Source organism: Myotis nattereri (assembly GCF_964212035.1).
Source record: "Myotis nattereri genome assembly, chromosome: 8".
Classification (NCBI taxonomy): Eukaryota; Metazoa; Chordata; class Mammalia; order Chiroptera; family Vespertilionidae; genus Myotis; species Myotis nattereri.
This window is the reverse complement of record NC_138083.1, coordinates 72474818-72497312: the sequence shown is the minus strand read 5'-3', so window position 1 is coordinate 72497312 and position 22495 is coordinate 72474818. Positions and strand designations below refer to the sequence as shown.

The 22495-nt window shown below is 40.1% G+C and overlaps 1 protein-coding gene across 1 annotated transcript in view; it reads right to left on the bottom strand.

Annotated features, from left to right (window-relative positions):
- The window catches only part of CHD6 (chromodomain helicase DNA binding protein 6), a 132304-nt gene that overhangs the window by 91256 nt on the left and 18553 nt on the right, over positions 1-22495 (bottom strand). Inside the window, exons 4-7 of the mRNA XM_081096942.1 lie at positions 16675-16822; positions 14741-14890; positions 1933-1995; positions 833-891 (exon numbers count right to left, since the gene is read on the bottom strand). Coding sequence (XP_080953068.1) covers positions 833-891; positions 1933-1995; positions 14741-14890; positions 16675-16822 — 420 coding nt within the window. The remainder of the gene's footprint in view (positions 1-832; positions 892-1932; positions 1996-14740; positions 14891-16674; positions 16823-22495) is intronic.

The window sequence follows — 22495 nt, the reverse complement described above, 5'->3', positions numbered from 1 at the left end:
ACATATAACTTGTGAGACAAGCATAGAACTAGCAAATCACTAAGCTTTAAAATGTTCCAATAAACAGGATAACCATCTAACACAGAAGCAACTGGAGTGGTTTGTTGTGAAACTGCTGGAGATTTGGCCTACAAGGGCTTTGCCCTTAAAGCAGTGGTTCTCAACCTGTGGGTCGCGACTCCTTTGGCAGTCAAACGACCCTATCACAGGGGTCGTCTAAGACCATCCTGCATATCAGATCTTTACATTACGATTCATAACAGTAGCAACATTACAGTTATGAGGTAGCAACGAAAATAATTTTATGGTTGGGTCACAACATGAGGAACTGTATTTAAAGGGCCAGAAGGTTGAGAACCACTGCCTTAAAGGCAAAAACAAGAGAAACAATGGAGCAATTCCAAGCAATGGAGCACTCTGCAGCTTCTATGCAGGCAGGCTATCATTACACATTAGTGAAAGTGGGTGTGTAACAGAGAACTAAAGAAAAATGCATGGGGGGAAAGTATAGGCTATAAGAACAGTGGTTTTCCACCCTGGGTGCAAATGAGAATCACACAGGGAGTTTTAAAAAAACACCAATTCTTAGGACATACTCCCAGGGTCTGAGTCAACAGGTCTTGAGTAGAGCAAGGGCTTCAGTAGTTTGAAAGCTCTCAGGTGATACTATGTGCAGCCAAAGTTGAGCACTATCACATAAGTGAACTTGAGTCAACTAACTGTGGGTCATGCCTTAGGGGCCATCCTTGAAAATACAGAAGATGAAGTGAAAGGGAAAGGAAGTTTCATTTATATAAAATTCAAATACAAATAATATATTAAATAGACGTACAAATTTCTATACTTAACGTAGAACAGCTCCAAGTCAAATGGGGGCTCTCCAGGGTGAACCTGTAACCAAGAGCAAGCAGTTAATCAGCCCAGATATCTGCAGATCGCCTTTGTATGCCAAAAGAAAACGTAAATCAACATCTCTGCCTGGTTTTAATACAGATTTCTTGAGGACATATTCATTTTTCCAGGTCTTTTTCTGACAGCTACTGAGCAGGGTTAATAAGGCTGAATACACAGTTAGCTATAAGGTAAAAAAGAAAAAAACGATCCTCCCAGTGTCCTTCCAAGGTCCAGGCTGGGACAGTGTTGGTTCAGCTGATAACCGCAAACTGGCCCAGGGCTCTGAGACCCACGAGGAGCAGAGCCTGGTGCAGAACTAAGAACATGTGTTATATCTCTGGAGTCCCCTCCCCCATGACCGTCACCCCAAACACCAGTGGTGTTCACTCTCAAAGTAAGGAATGTTACTTTCATAAATACTTGAAGTGTTTATGCTCTCACTGGCACTTTCACTCAGGAACTTTCTCTAGAGAATACTTACAATGGCCCTGGGATATCTAAAGGAAAAACCCCAATGTTTCCATCTTGCCATCTCTTCGTCTTGCTTCTCTGATGACTTTCAATGGCCTACAGAAACTAAGGGATAAAGATCTTTTGCTAGGATCACAATGGTGGGAAATATCAGTTTGGGCCATTCACAAATATTTAAGAATTTTATGTCCTACAATAAGTGTTGACTAGCTTATCTCATACTCCAGCTAGGAATGACCATCCCAGATTCTCTAGCCAAACATCTCTATTTTTAAAAAATATATTTTTATTGATTTGAGAGAGGAAGGGAGGGGGGAGATATAGAAACACTGATATAGAAACATCAATGATAAGAGAGAATCATTGATCAGCTGCCTCCTACATGCCCCAAACTGGGGATAGAGCCTAAATCCAGAATATGCCCTCGCTGGGAATCGAACTGTGACCTCCTGGTTCATGGGTCGATGCTCAACCACAGAGCAACACCAGCTGGGCTAGCCAAACTTCTCTTCACAGAGGATATAATCTGTGCTAGTGATATAAAAGCCAAAATAATAAGTCACCAACCTCCTGGACAGTCTTAGATGCCAGGATCTTCTCAATGATGTTTGCATCATCTTCTGGAGGCTCCTGGAGATGGGGGTTAAAAGGAAAGAGAATCACTAGCAGCACAGAATCCAAGAAATATTTCTGTTAAGAAATAATACAATAGGTACTACTAAATCCAAAAGTTCACCTTTGAATACTGATGCCTCCCTTCTATAAGACCACAGAGTGATCAAAAGATAGAAAATCTTTTAACCTCTGGGCACAATCCTATTACCCGTCTCCACAAACAAACACATGCTGAAAAGTTATTCTGCTTTTCAGACTCTTAATTTCAGATCTGCCTTTATGCATCACTAAAAAAGTCCAAGGACTTCCTTCCTCTGCCAAAACTGCCTACATGTTGCCACATGTAACTTTCAGAAAAGTGTAGAAGTTACCGTCTGGGAGCTTTAGAATCAGCAGGTCCCAATTCTCTCTCTCTCTTTTTTTTAATCCTCACCCGAGGATATTTTCTCATTGATTTTTAGAGAGTGGAAGAGATAGAAACACCAATATGAGAGAGACACATCAATTGGTTGCCTCCAGCATGCCCACCAGGGCCAGGAAGCCTTCAACTGAGGTACGTGCCCTTGACTGGAATCGAACCTGGAACCCTTCAGTCTGCAGGCTGATGCTCTATCCACTGAGCCAAACTGGCTAGGGCAGAAGGTCTCAATCCTAATACCTACCAGCCTTTGTCTTTGGGCAAGTCAATGAACACCTCATGGTTTCCAAATCTATTAATAAAGGAGTTAAAAATGAATATCTCACTGGATCACTGGGAGGATAAAATGGCACATGAAAACATGTTTGGAGAGTAAGCCCTATGTAGATGGAAGGTGTAATTACTCCCTTCTAAACTGTACCATCTTTCCCCTCAGTATCTGGAAATAGCTGTTTCATTGATCATCCTTTGACTACAAATCCCAACTGACACAAATTAATTTCTTCCTTTACTACTCTAGATACACATCAACATTTCTATGCTACTAATTTCCATGAAATTTCTTTTACAGAGTATGCAATCTTTAAAAATCTGCATTAAAAATGACAAACTTGCCCTGGCTGGTGCTAAGCGGTTAGAGCATTCTCCTGCAGAACAAAGGGTCTCAGGCTCAATTCCTGGTCAAGGGCAAGAACCTCAGTTGCAGGTTCCCCAGTCCAGGGAGGGGTGTGTGAGGGAGGCAATCAATTGATCTCTCTCGATCTCTCTCTCTCTCCCCCATATTTCTCTCCCCACCACCACCTCCCTCCCTCCCACTCTCTAGAAAGCAATGTAAAAGATATCTTCGGGTGAGGATTAAAAACAACATAAACAAAAAAAACCTGAAAAACTTTAAAAAAGAATGCATTGAATCAGAACACTCTTGCATTTAACATTCTTCCTAGGACTTTAAGTAGTTTTATTTCAGTGGTTTCCTATGCACTATAAGACTGTCCCAGATCTAGTATTTATCATGGTATGAGATTTAGAACTGTGTATAAAAAGAATGTTCATCACAACAACCGTAACTCTCAAAATAACTACTAGGTATACCAGTTAATAATGCGGGTTTTTTTCAATAGATGGAGTTACACATATGTTGATATATATGCGATTTGATATCTATGCTATTTTGTTGTATTGACAGCAAGCTTCAAAACTTCATATGTCAAATTTGCTGAAGGTGTTAACACCATAGATATTTTTACACTTAAAAATGTCGAATTCCGTGCCAAAAATGAGCATTTGTGGGAAGTTTTAATTCATTATTTTGAAGAAAAAGTTATCTTATACTTCGGGAAGCTTATGGTGAACATGATCCATCTCAAGATACTTGTGAACGCTGGTTTAAATGCTTTAAAAGTGACGATTTCGATGTGAAATCCAAGAACATCCAGGTCAACTGCAAAAGTTTGAAGACCAACAATTACAAGCATTATTGGATGAAGATGCGTGTCAAACTCAAAAACAACCTGCAGAAAGATTAAACGTTGCTCAGCAAACAATTTCTGATCGTTTACAAGCAATGGGAAAGATTTTAAAGGAAGGAAAATGGGTGCCACATCAACTGAACGAAAAGACAAATGGAAAACTGAAAAGTCAACAGTAAAATGTTGCTTCAGTGGCACCAAAGAAAGTCTTTTTTGCATCGAATTGTGACTGGCGATGAAAAGTTAATTTATTTTGAGAATCCCAAATGCACAAAATCATGGGTTGATCCAGGTCAACATCGACTGCAAGGCCAAATCGCTTCGGAAAGAAGACAATGCTCTGCATTTGGTGGGATCAGGAAGGTGGGTGTATTATGAGCTACTAAAACCAGGTGAAACCATTAATACTGATTGCTATCAACAACAAATAATCAATTTGAACCACGCTTTGATCGTAAAACGACCAGAATGGGCCAGAAGACATGGCAAAGTAATTTTGCTTCATGATAACGCACCATCACACACTTCAAAACCAGTTAAAGACATGTTAAAAGATCTTGCCTGGGCCCTAACTGGTTTGGCTCAGTGGATAGAGTATCGGCCTGCGGAGTGAATGGTCCCAGGTTTGATTCCGGTCAAAGGCATGTATCCTGGTTGAGGGCACATCCCCAGTAGGTAGTGGGCAGGAGGCAGCTGAATCGATGTTTCTCTCATCGATGTTTCTAACTTTCTATCCCTCTCCTTTCCTCTCTGTAAAAAAATCAATAAAATATATATATAAAAAAAAGATCTTGCCTGGGAAGTATTAACTCACCCTCCGTATTCACCAGACCTTGCTCCTTCAGATTACCACTTGTTCTGATCAATGGCACACACACTTCAAAACGTACAAAGAATTGGAAAATAGGGTCTCTGAATGGGTTGCCTCAAAACAAGAAAAGTTCTATTGGGACGGTATCTTCAAATTACCTGAAAGATGGGGAAATGTGTAGCTAGCGATGGACATTACTTTGAATAAAGCACTTTCGATGTTTCTCTTGAAATTACCGTGTTTTCTTTAATTACAAAATCCGCATTACTAACCAGTACACCTAGTATTTGGATGCCTGATCAGAACTTTCCAAAAGGACGGTATATTCTGCGTATCACTGTCTACCCATTCTAGGGTTCGACTGTCAGAAAGCCATACCACTACAGAAAACTTGTATTTTCTCAGATCTTAAAATCAAGCTTTTCCCAGAAAAGTAATAGTTTACAAAAAATTAGGAGGGCAGATGGTAGGAAAAAAATGTGGAAATCAGCAGGCACGGACAGATGCTCCCAAAGGTTACAAATATTACGTCCCCCCAGACACATGGCATTGTTCTAGGTGCCATGCAGAAGTTAATCCAAAATGACAAGTCTTTTTCCCACAGCTCAACAAGAAGGCAAGTGAACTATGCCTACCATACAACAGGAAGAAGCTTTTGTTTTTCTGTTTAAGTATTTTGTTCTGTTTGATTCTTAAGCAGAAGTTAGGAAAGGAGGAGGCAGTTTATTGCTTACTGCTTGTCTTCTCCCATTCGATATAAACCTTTTGAGGGCAGAGATCCTTATTTGTTTTATTCATTGATGTTGCTCGATACCTCAAAAATGCCAGGCAACAGTGGGTGACCAACAAATATTTGTTGAATTGGAAGAGAGTCCCAACAAATATTTGTTGAATTGGAAGAGAGTCCCAACAAATATTTGTTGAACTGTTGAAGAGAAAGAGAGAAAGAGACTTTATAGTGTCAGTCTTTAAAATTTTAGCCATTCTAATGGATGTGTAGTATTGTTTCATGCTTTAATAGGAAATAAAGCATCAAACTCACAAGGACCACAGACTGCAGACTGTTATTATTCTATATATATATATATATATATATATATATATATATATATATATATATATATATTTTATTGAGTTTTTACAGAGAGGAAGGGAGAGAGATAGAGAGTTAGAAACATTGATGAGAGAGAAACATCGATCAGCTGCCTCCTGCACATCTCCCACTGGGGATGTGCCCGCAACCCAGGTACATGCCCTTGACCGGAATTGAACCTGGGACCTTTCAGTCCGCAGGCCGAAGCTCTATCCACTGAGCCAAACCAGTTTCGGCCTGTTATTATTCTTAATCTACATCATGTAATTAAAAAGTCTCCCCCTTCTCCATATCCTTGGACCTATCCTATACTATCAGCATGGCTAACAGAAAAGGGCCAAAGCAAGGTGTTCTCTTTCTTCCTTTCTTTCTTTCTTTCTCTTTCTTTCTTTAACATTTGTTATTGATTTTTCAGAGAGAGAGGAAGAGAGAAAAATCAATGTGAGAATGAAACATCAATTGGCTGTCTCCTACACAAACCCTTCTAAGCCAGGAACCAGGTATGTGCCCTGACTGGGAATTGAATCCACAACCTTTCAGTGTCGCCCAACCAACTGAGCCACACCAGCCAGAGCTAGATGTATTTTCTTGAGCAGTAAAGATCACTAGCCCGACCCTGCAGCCAACAAACAGTGCTCTATGGCAAGCTGGCAGGTTCTAGGTTAAGAGAAACTAGATTAATGAACCAATTTCTTTCCTAACTTCCTACTTCCTACCTGATTTCCTTCCATATTATTTACTGAGTGTCTCTTAAGTTTATGCACTGGTCTTACAGAAATAAATGAGCTATGGTCTTCATCATCAAGGAATGACCAGACATGCTAACATAATGCTTTAAAAGTTACTGGGTATGGCATCATACATACAGTATGCAGGGACCTCAAGTGTTCAGTTGATGGATTTTTACATATACACATACACACTTGTGTTAAGTACCATCCAGAGCAAGTTATATAACATTTCCAACATTCTGGAAAACCCTTGTGCTCTCATGGGAAGTAACTACGATTCAGACTTCTACCACTATTAATTAGTTTTGTTTTTTATTAAACTTTATATAAATTGAATCGTTATAGTACATGGTTTATTCTTCTGTATTACTGTGTAGTATTTTGTTTTATAAATACACCAACATTTATTTATCCATTTTACTGTTGAGGAATATTTGGGTTGCTTCCAATGTTCACGTATGTCTTTCCACTCAGATATCTTGGATACATACATAGGAGTGGAATTACTTACTAAACTACTGTATGTTGGGTTTTAACAGATACTGTCAACATTTTTTCCAAAGTGATCTCAACATTTTTTACAGCCACAAGCAAGGTATGGATGGTTCACCTGACTTGATATTGTCAGTCTTTAAAATTTTAGCCAGCTAGTGGATATGTAATATTATTGTCTCTTTAATTCACATTTCCCTGATAACTGTGGCTGCTGAAAACCTTTTCATATGCTTATTGGCCATGTGGATATCCTCTTTGTGAAGCTCCTATTCAAGTCACTTGTCTATTTTTAAAATTGTCCTCTGTTTTGATTTGCAAGAGCTCTTTATGTATTTCTGATTAGCAAAGAAATCTTGTTGGCTCTTCCTTCAAAATATGTTCAGAGTCCAACCGTTTCTCACCATTTCCACTGCTTATACCCTGATCTAAACCAACTTTTTTTCTCACCCAGATTATTCCCAAGAGCCTCCTCACTAGTTGCCCTGCTACTCTGTTCTCAAACATTCACAAGGGTCCTTTTTTATTATGACACCTTTTGCTTAAACTGCTTAAAATATTTCTCTAACTCAGAATAAGCCATGGCTGGTGTGGCTCAGTTGGTTGAGCATCGTCCCATGCACAGAAAGATTGCTGGTTGATTCCCAGTCAGGGCACATATCTGGATTGTGGGCTTGATCTGGTAGAGGGCGTGCAGGAGGCAGCCGATTGATGTTTTGCTCTCATGTTGATATTTCTCTCTCTCCCTCTCCCTTCCTCCCTCTAAAAATCAATAAAAAAAGAAAAAATAATAACAATAAAGTCAAAGATCTTCCAAAAGTCTACAAAACTCGATAGTATCTGTACCCAGTCTCCCATCTCATCTTGTTACCTTTAAGGTCTCCTTGCCTGTTCCTCATATATACAGGCATGCTTCTACCTCAGGGACTTTGCATAGGCTATTCCCTCTGCCTGACGTGCTCTTCACCCCTACATAACTCCCTTGCTTCTTTACTTCCTCCAATTCTTTGCTCAAATGTTACCTTTATAGTCCAACACTGACCACCTTGTTTAAAACTGTAATCCCCATTCTTGAAATCCTTATCACTCTCTTATTCTAATTTTTTTCCCCATAGCACTTACCACCACTGACTACACACTTTTCTTATTTTTAGGTTTACTACCAGCCATTCCCTAGAAAATTTTACCCTTTGGAAGTTTTGAACTTATCTGTTTGGCCTCACATCACACATGGGTTCAAAATCTGGCAAATATCTGGAGGGAGAGGTTGATGGTGTGTTGGTTGCAGGCTTCTTCTTCATTTGCTGTAGGCTCCCTTCATGAGGGCAGACATTTTTGTCTCTTTTGTTTCTTGATGTTATCTCGAACACTACTTGGCATATAGTAGGTGCTCAATAAATATGTTTTGAATAAATAATGTCAAGAGATTTTTGCTATACAACTTGGTAACAGTATAAAGCAAGTGCTATGGGACCACAGAAGCTGAGCATGTGGGAAAATGAGCAGAGGCTTTGGAAATACAGTGACACCTGAGTTAGACCTCTGCTAGCCAGCATTGAAGTGTCATAATTGCCAACTACCTTTTTAACCTACTACTAAGTCTGCATAATCCAGACTAGAATAGCCAGCAAGCACTCATACATACTGAGAGGAACAACTGCCTCTTCCTCACTACCAGATTCAAATATTCTCTTATTCTTACCTACCATGGAAAACAGGAAAAGATGGTTTCTGAGGGTAGAATTTTGATTGCTATTCAGAGTTTTTAACTAGGACCAAATCCAAGGAAACAGTAACACATGGATGAAGAAAGCACAGGACTTTATTCTGACTACTAAAAGGATGGAGGACTTAAAACATTCTTAATTATAGAAAATTTTCAAGTAAAAAATTAAGAAATTTGAAATAAATTTTCAATTTATTTTTTTGGCAGGGGTTAAAAAAATCAATGGTCATCATCAAAATACTGAAAACAGGGTCTTACTCTATCCTAATAAAAGGAAAGGAGAGCAGCATTTCCAAAATACGCATCAAAATTGGAAGGAAATTGGGAAATCAAGATTTTTTTTTTTCCTAAACAGAGATTGTGCATAAAAGCAAGATCATGTGTATATAAACACTTAGTGTATACAGATACACACAGATATAAACTAAATCTGCTTGCCAAGCACACTTCCATAACAACCATCTGTTCTCAACTGCTTAGAATTTTCTCAAATCATCCTTCAAAGAAGACCATTTTAATTCATTCACATTCATGTCAGAGACTCACATAATTAAACAGTTTTTCTTAGAAAAAATTTCAAACATTTCAAACCAATTTGCTCCCAACTTCAACCAACCACCTGATTTACTTCTATTTAACTAACCATAAGGAGAGACTATAACAAGAAGCACATCACCTTTTCAAATCATCAAGTATTTCCCAAGTGTCAAGGAAATACAAAAGTAGCATCAAACAAGATGCCCAGTTTCAGGGGTTTACACTCATTCAGGGAAAGCAAAATTAAACAGATTTTTCTGAGATGTCCCAGGATACAGCTAATTAGTGTGATAGTAACCATAAGCTAACCAGAATGCAGAAGGCAAGAACAGCTTGGAATTCACAGAATAGATGATGTTAGTTGGGCCCAAAAGAATGGTGGTTCATAAGAGGTCAGCAAACAGGAAGGAAAGCCAAAATGAACCCAAAGGATGAAAGAAGGAGTCTATGGGGAGTAGGATGCATATTTGGAACACTCAGTAACCAGTCTCAGTAGAGCAAAAGCATTATACACAATGAGGAATGGAAATAAATGAGGGTAAACAGGTGCAGCCACATTTTTTTAAAAATCAGGCAGGAGTTTCAACCTTTTAAAGGAGTTAAGAAGTAATCAGCTTAGATTCTTGAGCAGGACACTGAGAAACACCAAAGTTTCTCTGGTATTGTGGGAAAATTAGTTTGGTAATGGATTAGGAGGACAGAGACTGCAGCAGGAGACTATACAAGTGCATACTGCAATAACCTGAACACTGGCCTCAGCACAATGGGTAGCAGCAGAAACCAAGAGGAAACAAGTACAGGAGATGATCTGAAGAAAGATTCAGGGTGGGAAATGGCGGTTGTAGCCAATAAAGAAATAGGAAGAATCAAGATCATCCACCCAGGCCAAGTGGATAGGAGCCAAAACACTGAATCATGGAAGCTGGTACAAAACTAGAGCAGTGCCAAATGCCAAAGAGCACCAAGTCATTTTTGCCAAGGGGTCTGTTTGCAGGCTAGAGTGTCTGCTTGGAGCAAGAAGTAAATGAATACCAATGGGAAAAATATGCCAGTATAAAGAAATGGAGAAAACAAGAGGCTGAGAGAAAAAAGAAAAATATCTCATTCTTGTTTTTCTAACCTAGGAGTTAAAAATCATACCTGTTTACATAATGGGTTTTAAGCATATTTATTCATTATTCATATATTAAATAAATATGCAAGTACAACTCAGTACAAGTCTTTACGCTGGTACTACCTATGTTAGGTGAACATTACGCTAAACTAAAAAGTGACACTTGTTTTGCAAGTTTATAATCTGACTGAGGGAACAATGGGGAGTAATATTCAGAACAGTGTAACAGAGGCACTGACAAATCTGAAGAGTCACAGGCTCTGGACAAGTGGGATATGGATTCCAACTGACTCCTGACTTTGGTAATAATAAATAAACAGTTGTAACACCACAAAACAGAGGCTGGAAAGTGCCATAAGTGAGTTTTTGCCTGAATAGTTCCTGGGAATTCATGTAAATTTTACTTTGAAATTCATGCCTGAGAGATACAGAGAAGAAGAAAAAAAAATACAAGCCCTATCCTTAAATAGTTCATGGTTTAGAACGGCGGTTTTCAACTGGTCTGCTGCAAGAAATTTTGAAACATGCAATAATACCTGACTATTTAGTCAGGGACACTGACCTCTTTTTATTTAGATTGTCAAATTAAAAAAATGACAATAGTTAACACAACAATAGCCATCCATTGTAAATGAACCAAATTACACCTATTTTTGTTGTTGTTGTTCAGGCAAAATACAGTGTATTTTTTGGTGGGCTGCAGAATTTTAGTAATTAGTTTATGAGTGCTATTAGAAAAAAAGTTGAAAACTGCTGGTTTAGAAGGAAAGCAAAAACTGGCAGGTGTTTAAAGGACAATGAAAAAGTTAATCATAGGAGAATGCTGTGGGAGCATAGGAGAGAGGAACTTATCCCCAGCTCAGGGGGAGTAGGGAGCTTGCTGGGGGAGGCAATAACTGAGCTCAACCTGCCAGGCACAGGAAAGGCCAAAGCAGAGGGGCTGTCTGCAAAGACACAGGGGTGAGGCACAGGGGAGCACCATGAGTTGAACCTCATTCAAATTAAAGTCCTTTTGTTCCAAAAGGCAAAATTATACAAACCACACAAATTGTAGGAGGCAAAACCTGAGACAATCTTGCAAAAATCTATACCCTGTAAATGTACAACTGTAAAAGTTCCCTCTGTTCCAAGTACTACATCCATGTGACAAAGAATAGGAAAACAAGGATTTCGTGTCAGGGTGGAAACTTATTTCCAGCCCCTGAATCCCAGCTCCTAGTAAGGGGACTGTCCTCTGGACTCTAAAGCAGGCTGTGCTAATCTGCCAGTCTTGAACTAGAATGAATCATGTGTAAAGATGTTTTTAGCAACTCACCACTAGGTAACCAATACTGAGGTTGCAATCTGGGGCTGGGACACGGGCCAGCAGCCACAGAATTGGGCTGAGCATGCTGATAAGAGATAGCACAGAATTGCCAACAGGTGCTAGCGGGACCTTTTTTATGCCTTTTCCACACCCTTCTCTGCCCCAAGCTAAAGCCAGCAAGCAAGCAGACACCATCCAAAGGGCCTTGGGAGAAAGATGAAAGAGAGCCTCATCTTCTTCAACTGATTTTCTGTGTCACTGGATGCTTTGAGGATTGCCTGGAATCCAAGATGAGATCCAAGGCTTTTAAGCTTTGCATTAGCCAGGGAAATCTTTGTTCACACCTCACCAGGAAGCCCAATAGATGAAAGTGAAGCTGTTTTGGTCCTGCAGCAGCCAGGACTTTATGGAGCACTGATTTTGAAACCCACTCAACCCCCCTTGCAAGCTATCTGGTCTGCCCTGGGTGCTGGGCCAGGCCTATGGTCTGGTTGCTTTTCTGAACATCAGCACCAAAACCTCTTATCAGGCCTCTTTCTTGCTTAAATTTAGTAACAATTGTTGAGGCATAATTAATGCAAATTCAGATTCTATCTTGTATTTCACCATATATTTCCCTCTCTTTGCTGTATCCTTAAGAGGATAAAAAGAGCTTTAAGATACGTACAATTTCCCTAACTGTTTCTGTCAGATCAGCTAATTCTGCCCTTCAGGTACCAGGAGAGAAGTCATAACAATAACTGAAATATAGTTAATGACTTAGGCTAAATGGCTAGGAGGAGAAAATAAAATATCTTATTGATTTTTTAAAAAATATATTTTTATTGATTTCAGAAAGGAAGGGAGAGGGAGAGAGAGAAACATCAATGATAAGAGAGAATCATTGATTGACTTGTCTTCTGCATGCCCCACACTGGGGATCGAGCCCACAACTCCGGGCATGTGCCCCAACCAGGAATCGATGACCCATGACCTCCTCAACCACTGAGTCATGCCGGCTGGGGCTCCCTTATAGTTTTTTAAAAACCAAACCAACCACAAAATCTCCAAGGAAGAAAAACCCATTATAAAGCAATATAATCCTATCAATGCACGGCAGTCTGTGAGGGCTACTCTTAACTATTTGCTTGAAAAGTACTACAATGACAATACATCAATTATTATTCCTATTAAGTCTTATATTCCACATGAAACCAAATCTTAGTGCTGGTCACTGATCAACACCTACTATATAATTCTATGACCTGGGTCTTTCTGTGCCTCTTTCTTGATTAAAAAAGGAACAATGACCCTGTTTCTAGCTACCTTCCATGCCAAGAGAGTGAAAGGACATGTGAAGTTATGTAAAATTGCTTCAAATTGGAGGCCAGGTGGTTTCAATAGATAAAGGATTATCGGCTTCAGTGAGCCACACCGGCGCCCAGGAGAAAGGACAGGTATTTGTGCTGCTGCTGCACATGCAGAGCGTGAATTCTGCCAAGTCAGCAACAGTGACTCCGAACCAACAGATAGCCAGAATGTGCTGCTGGCAATGATGCCCCTCCTACATGCTCAGCCTGCTTCTCCTTTTGCTTCTAGTTTCTTCTCTAGAAGCTCCTTGGCACAGACCTCCTCCTTTTCAACATTTACCGCTCTTCCTTTCTAATATCTGGGCATCAGGTCCTAATGCTATCTTCTTCCTCCTTGATGTTCCTGCCAGTGGAAAGTCCTAAAATGCAAATATGGCCATCCCGCTTCTCTGCTTGAGCCCATCGATGCCTCCTATCCCTCTCTGATCTACAGTATAAAGGCCAAATACCTTAGCTGACATCCAAGGATCTACATTATGTGACTTGTTCTAACCACCACTCAGATCTCATCTCCCAGCGCTCTGCAAACTAGACCGCAGCACTCAGCCACGCTTGTCTATCATACCACAGCCTGTGGTGCCATCCAGGCTCTGGGGCTGTAGTTCATGTTGGACATTACCCCTCCTAAAGCCCTGACTGCCCTCCCGTTCCTGTCCATGCCTCCTTCTGTGCAGTTACAGTATCCAGCACATACTTCTAGGACTGCGCTTATCACGGTAGTAGGTCAGCCATACGCTCCTTCTCCTAGTTAACACATTTCGTACCGCTCAGGAGTTTTCTCGTGTTTCGTGCGCCATCTGTTAAGGACCGCTCAAGAGTGTTCTCGTTTTTCATGCCCATGGAAAAAGGAGCGAATCTAGATACTTATGTAAATTTTGTTTGGTCCCTCTTCATAGAGGAAAATGTTTTACGCAGTACCATACGTTTAAAAAGTACTAGGAACTTTAATTTTTAATTGTTTTTGTAAATAAAAATGTTATAATTATTGAAAACACCTAAAGTGCATTATGATGATTTAAATAACGTGCAGTTTGCCCAAAAACGTGCGGTTCCTGGCGTATGTCTTAGAGATTTCTATGCGGTACGCAATGTGTTAAGGCTCCTGGGAGGCAGGGACCAACCCTTCATGCTCATCCTTGAATTCCAGGACCTGGCCTTGTGGTGGACTCTCAGTACACAAGTTCCAACTGTAATGACTAGTTCACATGATTTTATTCACTGAACAACTATTTATCACATATCAGACTTTTCCATTCTAGTGAGAGAGACAACAAAATGAAATCATAAACCCAAATTACAAGTGTAGTAAGTGCTATGAAGGAAACACACAGGAGTGAAATACAGAATCACTAGGCTGAGGGACAGGTACCTACTTTAAAAGACGGTGAACCAGTCATGTAAAATGTAAAGCACATGGTTAAAGAGCATTCCAGGAAGAAGGGACAACACATACAAAGGCCAGTAGGTGGGAAAGAACTGCTAGCTGAGGCATTAAAAGACAGCAAGTCTTTTGGCTGCAGTGTCATGAGAGGGATAAGGAAAAGTCATTTATCTGAAAAATGCATTCGGTGAAATAGTGTAATGGTAGAGGATCCTGCTTGGCACAGTGAGGGTCTGAATTTTATAAGCAGTAGTTAAAATGATCTAACTTGTGTTAGCAAATAGCCACAGAACAACTCCATCAGGTAGACCAACATCCCATGCAAAGGCGTACCTCTGCCTGCCAAGCCAGGGTAGAAGCTGAGAGGGCAGATGCTCGGCCAGCTCCAAGAACAGCGATTGTTTCCCCATCGTCATCAACCACTTTGAAATCCAGATCCTCGTTGTATTTTCTGCGCTTCACTTGCCGTCCAGAGCGTCGTTTCTGCAAGGAAAACACATCAGAGAGCTCTGTGAGTCAAAGGCAAAAACTTGTAAAAGAATACTCTCAACTACACTCACTAACATGCAAAGGAGACTTTTCTTACATTACAAAAGGAGTCTTCCTTAAACACAACTCTTTTAAGAACTAAATTCGCTCAAAATGGGACCTATTTGAGGGAGGGGATCCAAACTGGGGGGAACTGAGAAGGTGTAGTCTTGGAATCCAGTGAGGCATGTTTTATTCATCAACGGCAGTGACTTTTCACCTCCTTCTAGAATTGGGTTCTATTCCAGTAAAACAGGGATGGGAGGTAAACTCCATCATCTTTGAGGTCCCTTCTAGCCAGCCTAGCTGGAAGCTCTGATTTTATGATAATGATATATAATAGTTGATTTTGGCTTTGCTTAAATTCACCAACTTACATAATTCCTAAATTAAATAATACCAATTTTATTAGAATCTTATAATACTCCTTGAAATACAGGGAGACATGAGACAGCTTAAGTGTGACAAAACAAGACTCATGAGTCACCATCTGAGGACTCGTCTATAATTAAGCAGCTTGTGACCTTTCAGAGACAACATTCTGCAACAAAGTGGCCCAGTGGCTTTCCTCCAACATAAAAACACATGGTTCATCTCTGTAGACACATCATCCAGGCAGCAGAAACACGCTGGGAACCATTCACCAGCTAGCTCACTCTCAAGTACGTAAACCTTAAAAAACAAAACATAAGCAAAACCCCGCCTCCCTTATTTCCTATAAGATATCTCCTGAGCCTCTCTTAGCCTTCCCCCCCTTTCTTCACTGTGTCACCTCTGATGCTTAACTTTACATGAGGGGTTCTACATAGAAAGCTGCCCCTAGTCCTACATACAGATCATCATCCTAGAAACACTTAACCCCCTGCCAACTCCCATCAACCCAATGTGCTTTCTTTTCTGCCAATCAGATATCTAGCAGCCACAAGCCCAAATTTATAGGCAGTGAGGGGGGGTTGGCTCTGACACCCCAGACACTACTACTTATTACCACGATGACATCAGGAGCTGACACCTTCCTACAATGAAGATCACCTAGAAACCTATGAGGATCCAGATGGCACTGAAGTTACAGCGAGTCGGTCTTACTTTCAATGGTCCCCTGCAGCAGCACAGTTCAGATGAACTGCTGTGGGCATCAGAGGAGATAGCACTTCAAATGGGAGACTCATGCATGCTGACCAAGGTCATATCTCACCAAGGTCATGTCCTACCACGGGCATTGGCACACTTGGCATATTGTCAGAAACTGCATGTAGGTGGACAACTCCTTGTTTTCATGTTTGGCCAAACTTTCCTTCCTATTTTGGCATAATAAATACATCCTGACTTTTCCAGCATCTAGGACTATGAAAATGTCCTTGTGCAGACTGGCCCAGCCTTGAGTCCTAAATGCATACTTACATTGCAAAACAGGGCCCTGTGCCTTACCTAGCTTAGCTCTCAACTTCATTTTCCACATTCATTCTCTCTGCAGCCAAATATGCTCCTTTCCAAGAAGGAAGCAAACACCACTAAAAAACTGGGAGATTATTTCATATTAATAATATTATACTAAAGGTCAGGACGCTAGGGAAAAGGTCTGTGGTCTTTTGGTGCTTACCCACCAAAACAATGAAAGCCCAGCCTAGGCCTGTGCACAAGGGATGTAGGCTTGAGAGGGAGAGGAGTGACAGGATCGCGTCAGCAAGATCCCATCTAGCAGCCATAACCTTCACCAGGGCTCCGGGTCACAGCTGTACCTGGCTGTCTGTAGACTCAGTGGATTCCTCAGGACTCCGCAGGGATGGGTTCGGCAGGCCCTGATCCAGCTCTAAACTCTCCACTGTGGTTTCACTTTTCCTTTTTCCTTTCTTCTTTTTCTCCACTGGGGTTGGTCCTTGCTCCTTGCTACAAGGAGAAATTCAGAATTAAACCTGTTGGGCAGTTTTTGAAACTAAGATTTCTCATATGATCAAAGTTATGATATCACTTCCTGGAATCCTTGGACCAGGGTAGGCTTTAGCTGAAAATCTAAAAGAATTTCTTCCCAAAAATATACAAAAACATGGGAAGAAATAGCTTTCCATGCAGAATTCACTTTTTTATACCCCTACTGTGACTCCTATGGCTATGATTAATGTGATAAGAAATAAAATACAGTGGGACCTTGTTTCTCAAATGTCTTCCATCTCAAACAATTCGCTTCTCAACCTGACAACCCTTTCATGCTGATACCTGTATGATCAGTCACGCATCTCTCAGGTGACAAACAAAGGAGAAAATCCACGAATATGAGTCAGTTTACCACTGCTAAAATCTCAGGATATTGTGCTGTGAATATTTTTGTGGTTTTTTTGTTTTGTTGCTGCTTATAATTATTGCTATATTTTATTTTTTACTGTACATTTCCTTTCTTTTTTGTTAAATTATCATTAAAATTTCATGTCCTTTTTGTTTTTAAAGTGTTTATAGATTAAACAGTACAATAGATATATATTATATATATAAGAAAGGTTAAAACAGGGAATCATTTAGAGGTCTGGAATGGATTCATTCAATTTACATTATTTCTAATGGGAAGAAATGATTCAGTTTTTAAACAGCCTTCCAGAACGAACTGAGTTCAACAAACGAGGTCCCATTTTAATATGAACATTGCCAAAAACCTCACTTCCAGTTTATATAAATGTCTTCTCTAGGAAATGCACTTGCTTTGCAGATATTGAGAAACATCAAATTTCAATCTCCCTTTAAGTTACATGGGAAGAGACATCTCCCTAATCTGTCATCATCCTCTATTGAGAATAATATATGTATAAGACTCAAAGTGAGTACTAAAAACTCAAAAATGAAAAATGAAGACAACACTGTCCCTGCCTTGAGGAGATTACAATTATGAAAATTCCAAAGACCATGCAGAGCCACAGTCCAAAGTCCACCCATTCTGCAACCCTGCTAAGATGGCAACATCTCCTCTAAAAAGCCTTCCTGACCCTCCTACCGCATAGAATCGCTTTCCTACACTGCCAAAGCATTTCAACTGTTCTTTCCTTAAGGTACTCAAACTCTGATCTGTCACCAAAGTTAGTCATTAACTCTGACATGGGCTCAGTACCATACAGTGCCTGGATCCTCTGCAGTTGCTCGATAAACATTTGCTGAATGGACAACTTTTTCTAGAGGACAATATGTATTTGGTTAAGCTGTATATTCGCCTTATGCCTTATACATAATAAGTATTAAATAAATATTTATTGAATATATAGACAAATGGAGTTTATCAATGGATGGATTAGATTACTTATCATTGGGGAGATTTGGGAAAATGTATTTGAGTGGGGATATGCATAGAATTTTGACAGAAGATAGGAATCATCATTATCATAGCTAATACTTATATAACAACACATGCAGGCACAATCACCATCATCCTCACCATCATCACAACTAATACTTATAAACGATACATGCAGACACAGTTCTCTTACCTCACGTAAAGGTAAGTCCTTTACGTGAATTACCTCCTTTACTTTTCACAAGAACCTTATAAGGCAGATACTAGTCTTATTAGTCTCATTTTATCAGTAGGCACAATGAGGTTCAGTTAGATTTCCAGGGTAACATGACTAGTGAACAGCAGAGAAAAGATTTGAACCCAGACATGCTTTTAACCATCATGACATTTTGGGAAATGGAAGAGTTTTAAGAGCACATTTAGTAAAAGACAGTCTGTATGGCTGGGTGACAAGGAAGTGAACAGAAGTACTAAGTGACAGAGCTGAAAAGAAACCAGGGGTATACCAGCCTAGAGAGTTTAGATTTCAACTTCATTCTGTGTGAAAGGGCCATGATGGTATGCTCACACAAAAGGCAATGAAGACCTAGGCTAGATATAATCAATAAAAACTCAAAGGTGGAAATAATTTTAAAGATTCAGCTGAAGTAGAACCAGTAAGTCTTGGCAAATGACAGAATGGGAAATGTGGATATTTTCCATCAAATGAGTTACTGGACGGTGTTGGGGGAAAGGAGAACCGAGGGCCTTGTTTGGAGAAGGGAAATCCAGCATGATGAACTGTGGCAGGACTAGCAGCCGGTGATGACTGGTCAGCATAAACAGCCCACCCTCAATTCCTCAGGTTGAAGACTGACGGGTCTACCTATCAGGATAGTTATGAAAATTATTCTGGTCCAACTGAAGGCAATGAAACTCAAGGGATCCTGCCATTTTAGAGGATTACACCTTTGAATAAGAGGTTTGCCCTCTCAAGGAAGGGGCGGGGAAGCAAAACTTCTCCACTTATCAGTTCAGGACAGGAGACTCAGGTGAAACAGTTTTAAAAGATGCTAAATTTTCACAGGAATATGTATCTCATGTTATGTGGCTTCTCACTAAGAAAACTGTATAGCAATTTATATTCTACAAAGCACTTTTTGTGTTCTGAGCCTCACTGAACTGTTAAAACTGTGATCCCATGAGGGAGCAGAGCAGATGAGTCCTCTATTGCAGATGAAGAAACAGGTTTGAAAGCAGCACAGGCCCCAAAGTCAGCAGCAAAGCAGAGCCCAGCCAGCACTTAGCTATAAAAAAGAGGAATCTCTTACCGTTTGGGGCAGCATGGATGGACCTGGAAAGTATTATGCTAAGTGAAATCTGAGAAAGACAAATATCACACGATCTCACTTATTTGTGGAATCCAATGAATAAAATGAATTGACCAACAAAATAAGACCAGAAGCCTAGAGGCATGGAACAGACTGACATATGTCATGGTGCGGTTGGGCGGGCGAGAAGAGATAAACCAAAGAACTTACGTACTTATATGCATAGCCCATGGACATGGGCAATAGGGCAGTGAAGACCTAGAGGGGTGAGTAGAGTCTGGGAGGAAGCGGGTAAAAGGGGGAGAAAATGGGAGGTATCTGTAATACTATCAACAATAAAAAAATATATATTTAAAATTAAAACAAAAACCCCTTGATTTTATAATAAAACATATACTCATTTTAAAGAAAGCATCTACCATGTGTTTATGACATGCAAGAAACTTCAAATATATAAAACTACTAGAGACTAAAATTGGTAGTTAGAAACTGGGTGTTAGAACTGAGTATGAGGAGAAAAGTCTGGGTATGTGTCACAACACTGTATTACAATGATTTTTCTTTTATTACTTTGCTCCCATGGATTCCGGTAATGAAAATTTTTATTTACCAAACAAATTGTATTATTTGAAAAAAGATTAATCTTCCCATTTTTAAATTAAATTTTATAACATGTCCATCAAAGTCTTAGCAGATAAGAATCAGTTACTGCCACAGTGAGTTGCCACAATTCCCAAGCTCAGAATGACTGAAAACGGATCATGATGGCAATCACTGCCCCACAGACATGCATAGGTCTGGGGAGTCCAGCCCGAGAGCCACTGCTCCACCCTAGGAACAACTCTTCAGAGAAGCGTCCAGTCCAGGCCTTGCCACAGGCTCTGATCTTCTTCCTAGGAGTACAACACTGAAAACAGGGATACTGCCCCCAAAGAGCTCATTTGCAAAATTAATTCAACTTTTACTTAATGCCCATATTAGTTCAGCCTATATCCAGAGAACTGAGTTGGGCACAGGTTTTTTGAACATTGGTTAAAAGAAAAAAATGCAAAAAACCCCTAATGGTTTTGGTGCAGATATAGTCAGCTATAGACAAAATGAGAAACAAATCACCCTGTCCTCAGTTCCTTTAAAACAAACCCCACTTTCCAGTCAGAATCGCTTTTCACTGATACCTCCCTAACTCCAAATAGGCTCACGCCTCTAGTTTCTTAGTTATCCACATGAAGACCGGTTACAGGCATCCTGATTTGAAAGTTAATGAATTTAAATCTTATATATCTCCCCACTTCTTCCTCTACTCAATATTTTTGCTGATTTTAATCAAGGCAACCATGTTTTAAATTTTCCTTAAATTTTCTTGTTAAACTTTCTTTTTCATAACCCATTTTTGTTTTGCAGACAAAGCATCATCTTGAGCTGAGGATTCTAACTTAAAATCTTACAAGTTCTTTTCTTTGACTTGTTTCTCCTGAAGACAGCTGTTCTGCTCATTTCTCTTTTCCTCTTCTTTGCTGCTTGCTTTCCTCACAGTCTCATGATCTTTGGTGAACTGTTCCTATTTAAAATGGATGAGGTTGACAACGCAGGTGTCTGGTGAGGCTATCTGCTGCCTAATAAGTTACTTTCTCCAACAAGCCTTGGACTGGGAGGCCAGGCCTGGGAACATGCATACAGGTGCCGCCCCTACCCCTCCCTTTTAGAGTATGGGCAGGGAAAGGCAGAGAAGCTAGTGCCCCTTGACTCCCTTCTTGTGGATGTCAGTCTCCACTTGGAGCCCTAGAACCACCCCCAGAGTAAACTGCTCAATATCCCTAGAGCAGTGGTTCCCAACCTTTTATTGGACATGCTCCATCTAAGCATCTCTAAAACTTCATGCCCCTCTCCCCGTGACATATGATTCTTATTATTCAAAAAGTGAACTCCTAGGCAGTGGAGTAAGCCTAAAAGGCCATTAACTTGCTTTAAACAAGCTTCCAAAGAACATGGCATCCATGAAAGAGAAAAATAAAAGAACGTAAGGACAGTTGAAGTACTAAGGAAGAAATACACTAAGAAATTGTTAAAAAAATTCACTGTTAATATCTCATTCTCGAATTGTCCCCCTGTAGGGTGTGTGCCCCACATTGGGAACCACGGCTCTAGAGCAATTGCCTGACTTCAGCCTAGAGCTGACAAACCACACTGCCACTCTGCAGATAGTCCCTGCAGGTCTACTATGAGGAGGAAGCACTTGTACCTCTGCCACAAGCATAGCTCCTGCACGTGCTCTGAGCTGGGACTCCCTCCGCAGCATTTATCCATCAGTAAGATACCACTGGCCTTCCTCATCCAGAAATTCCTAACATTGCTCATCTTTGAAGAATGTATTCCCTCTGTTCTTCCAGTCATTTCATTAAGATTTAATGAATGGAAAATAAAAGTATGCTCAGTCTACCATCATAAAATAGAAAATACCCCCCAAAGAACATTTATTTAAATGCATTCTGGTCTTTTGCTTCATTTTTTCTCATGTACTAATTCCTTTAATACCTGGCTCAATATTCACCTCTTCCAAGGGACTCCCTGGAACAGAAATGAAATACTCCTAATCTTCTAAATTCTTTCAGCTATCCTATACACAGTTATAATAGGTTCTTTTGTTTGCTTGTATTTTTTTATTTTATTTGAATGCTTGCAAGGCTGTTTCTCTAACTCCTGAAAGCTCCTCAAAGATAGGGCCTGTAGGTGATACTTCTATGACACTTTCCTTCCTCAACTATCCCATTCCCAACAAAAGAACTTATAAACAAAGCAAGGCACACAGGACACACTAAATATATACCAGAAAAATAAATCAAGCATTAGTATTTTAGTAACTGCTTCCTTATCGATCAGGTCAAAGTCCACCATACATGAGACCGTAATTTAGAAAGCTCTGGGATTACAGGGGAAGCACTCCAGGTATTCTTAGAAAACTAGGAATGGAGACTTAGT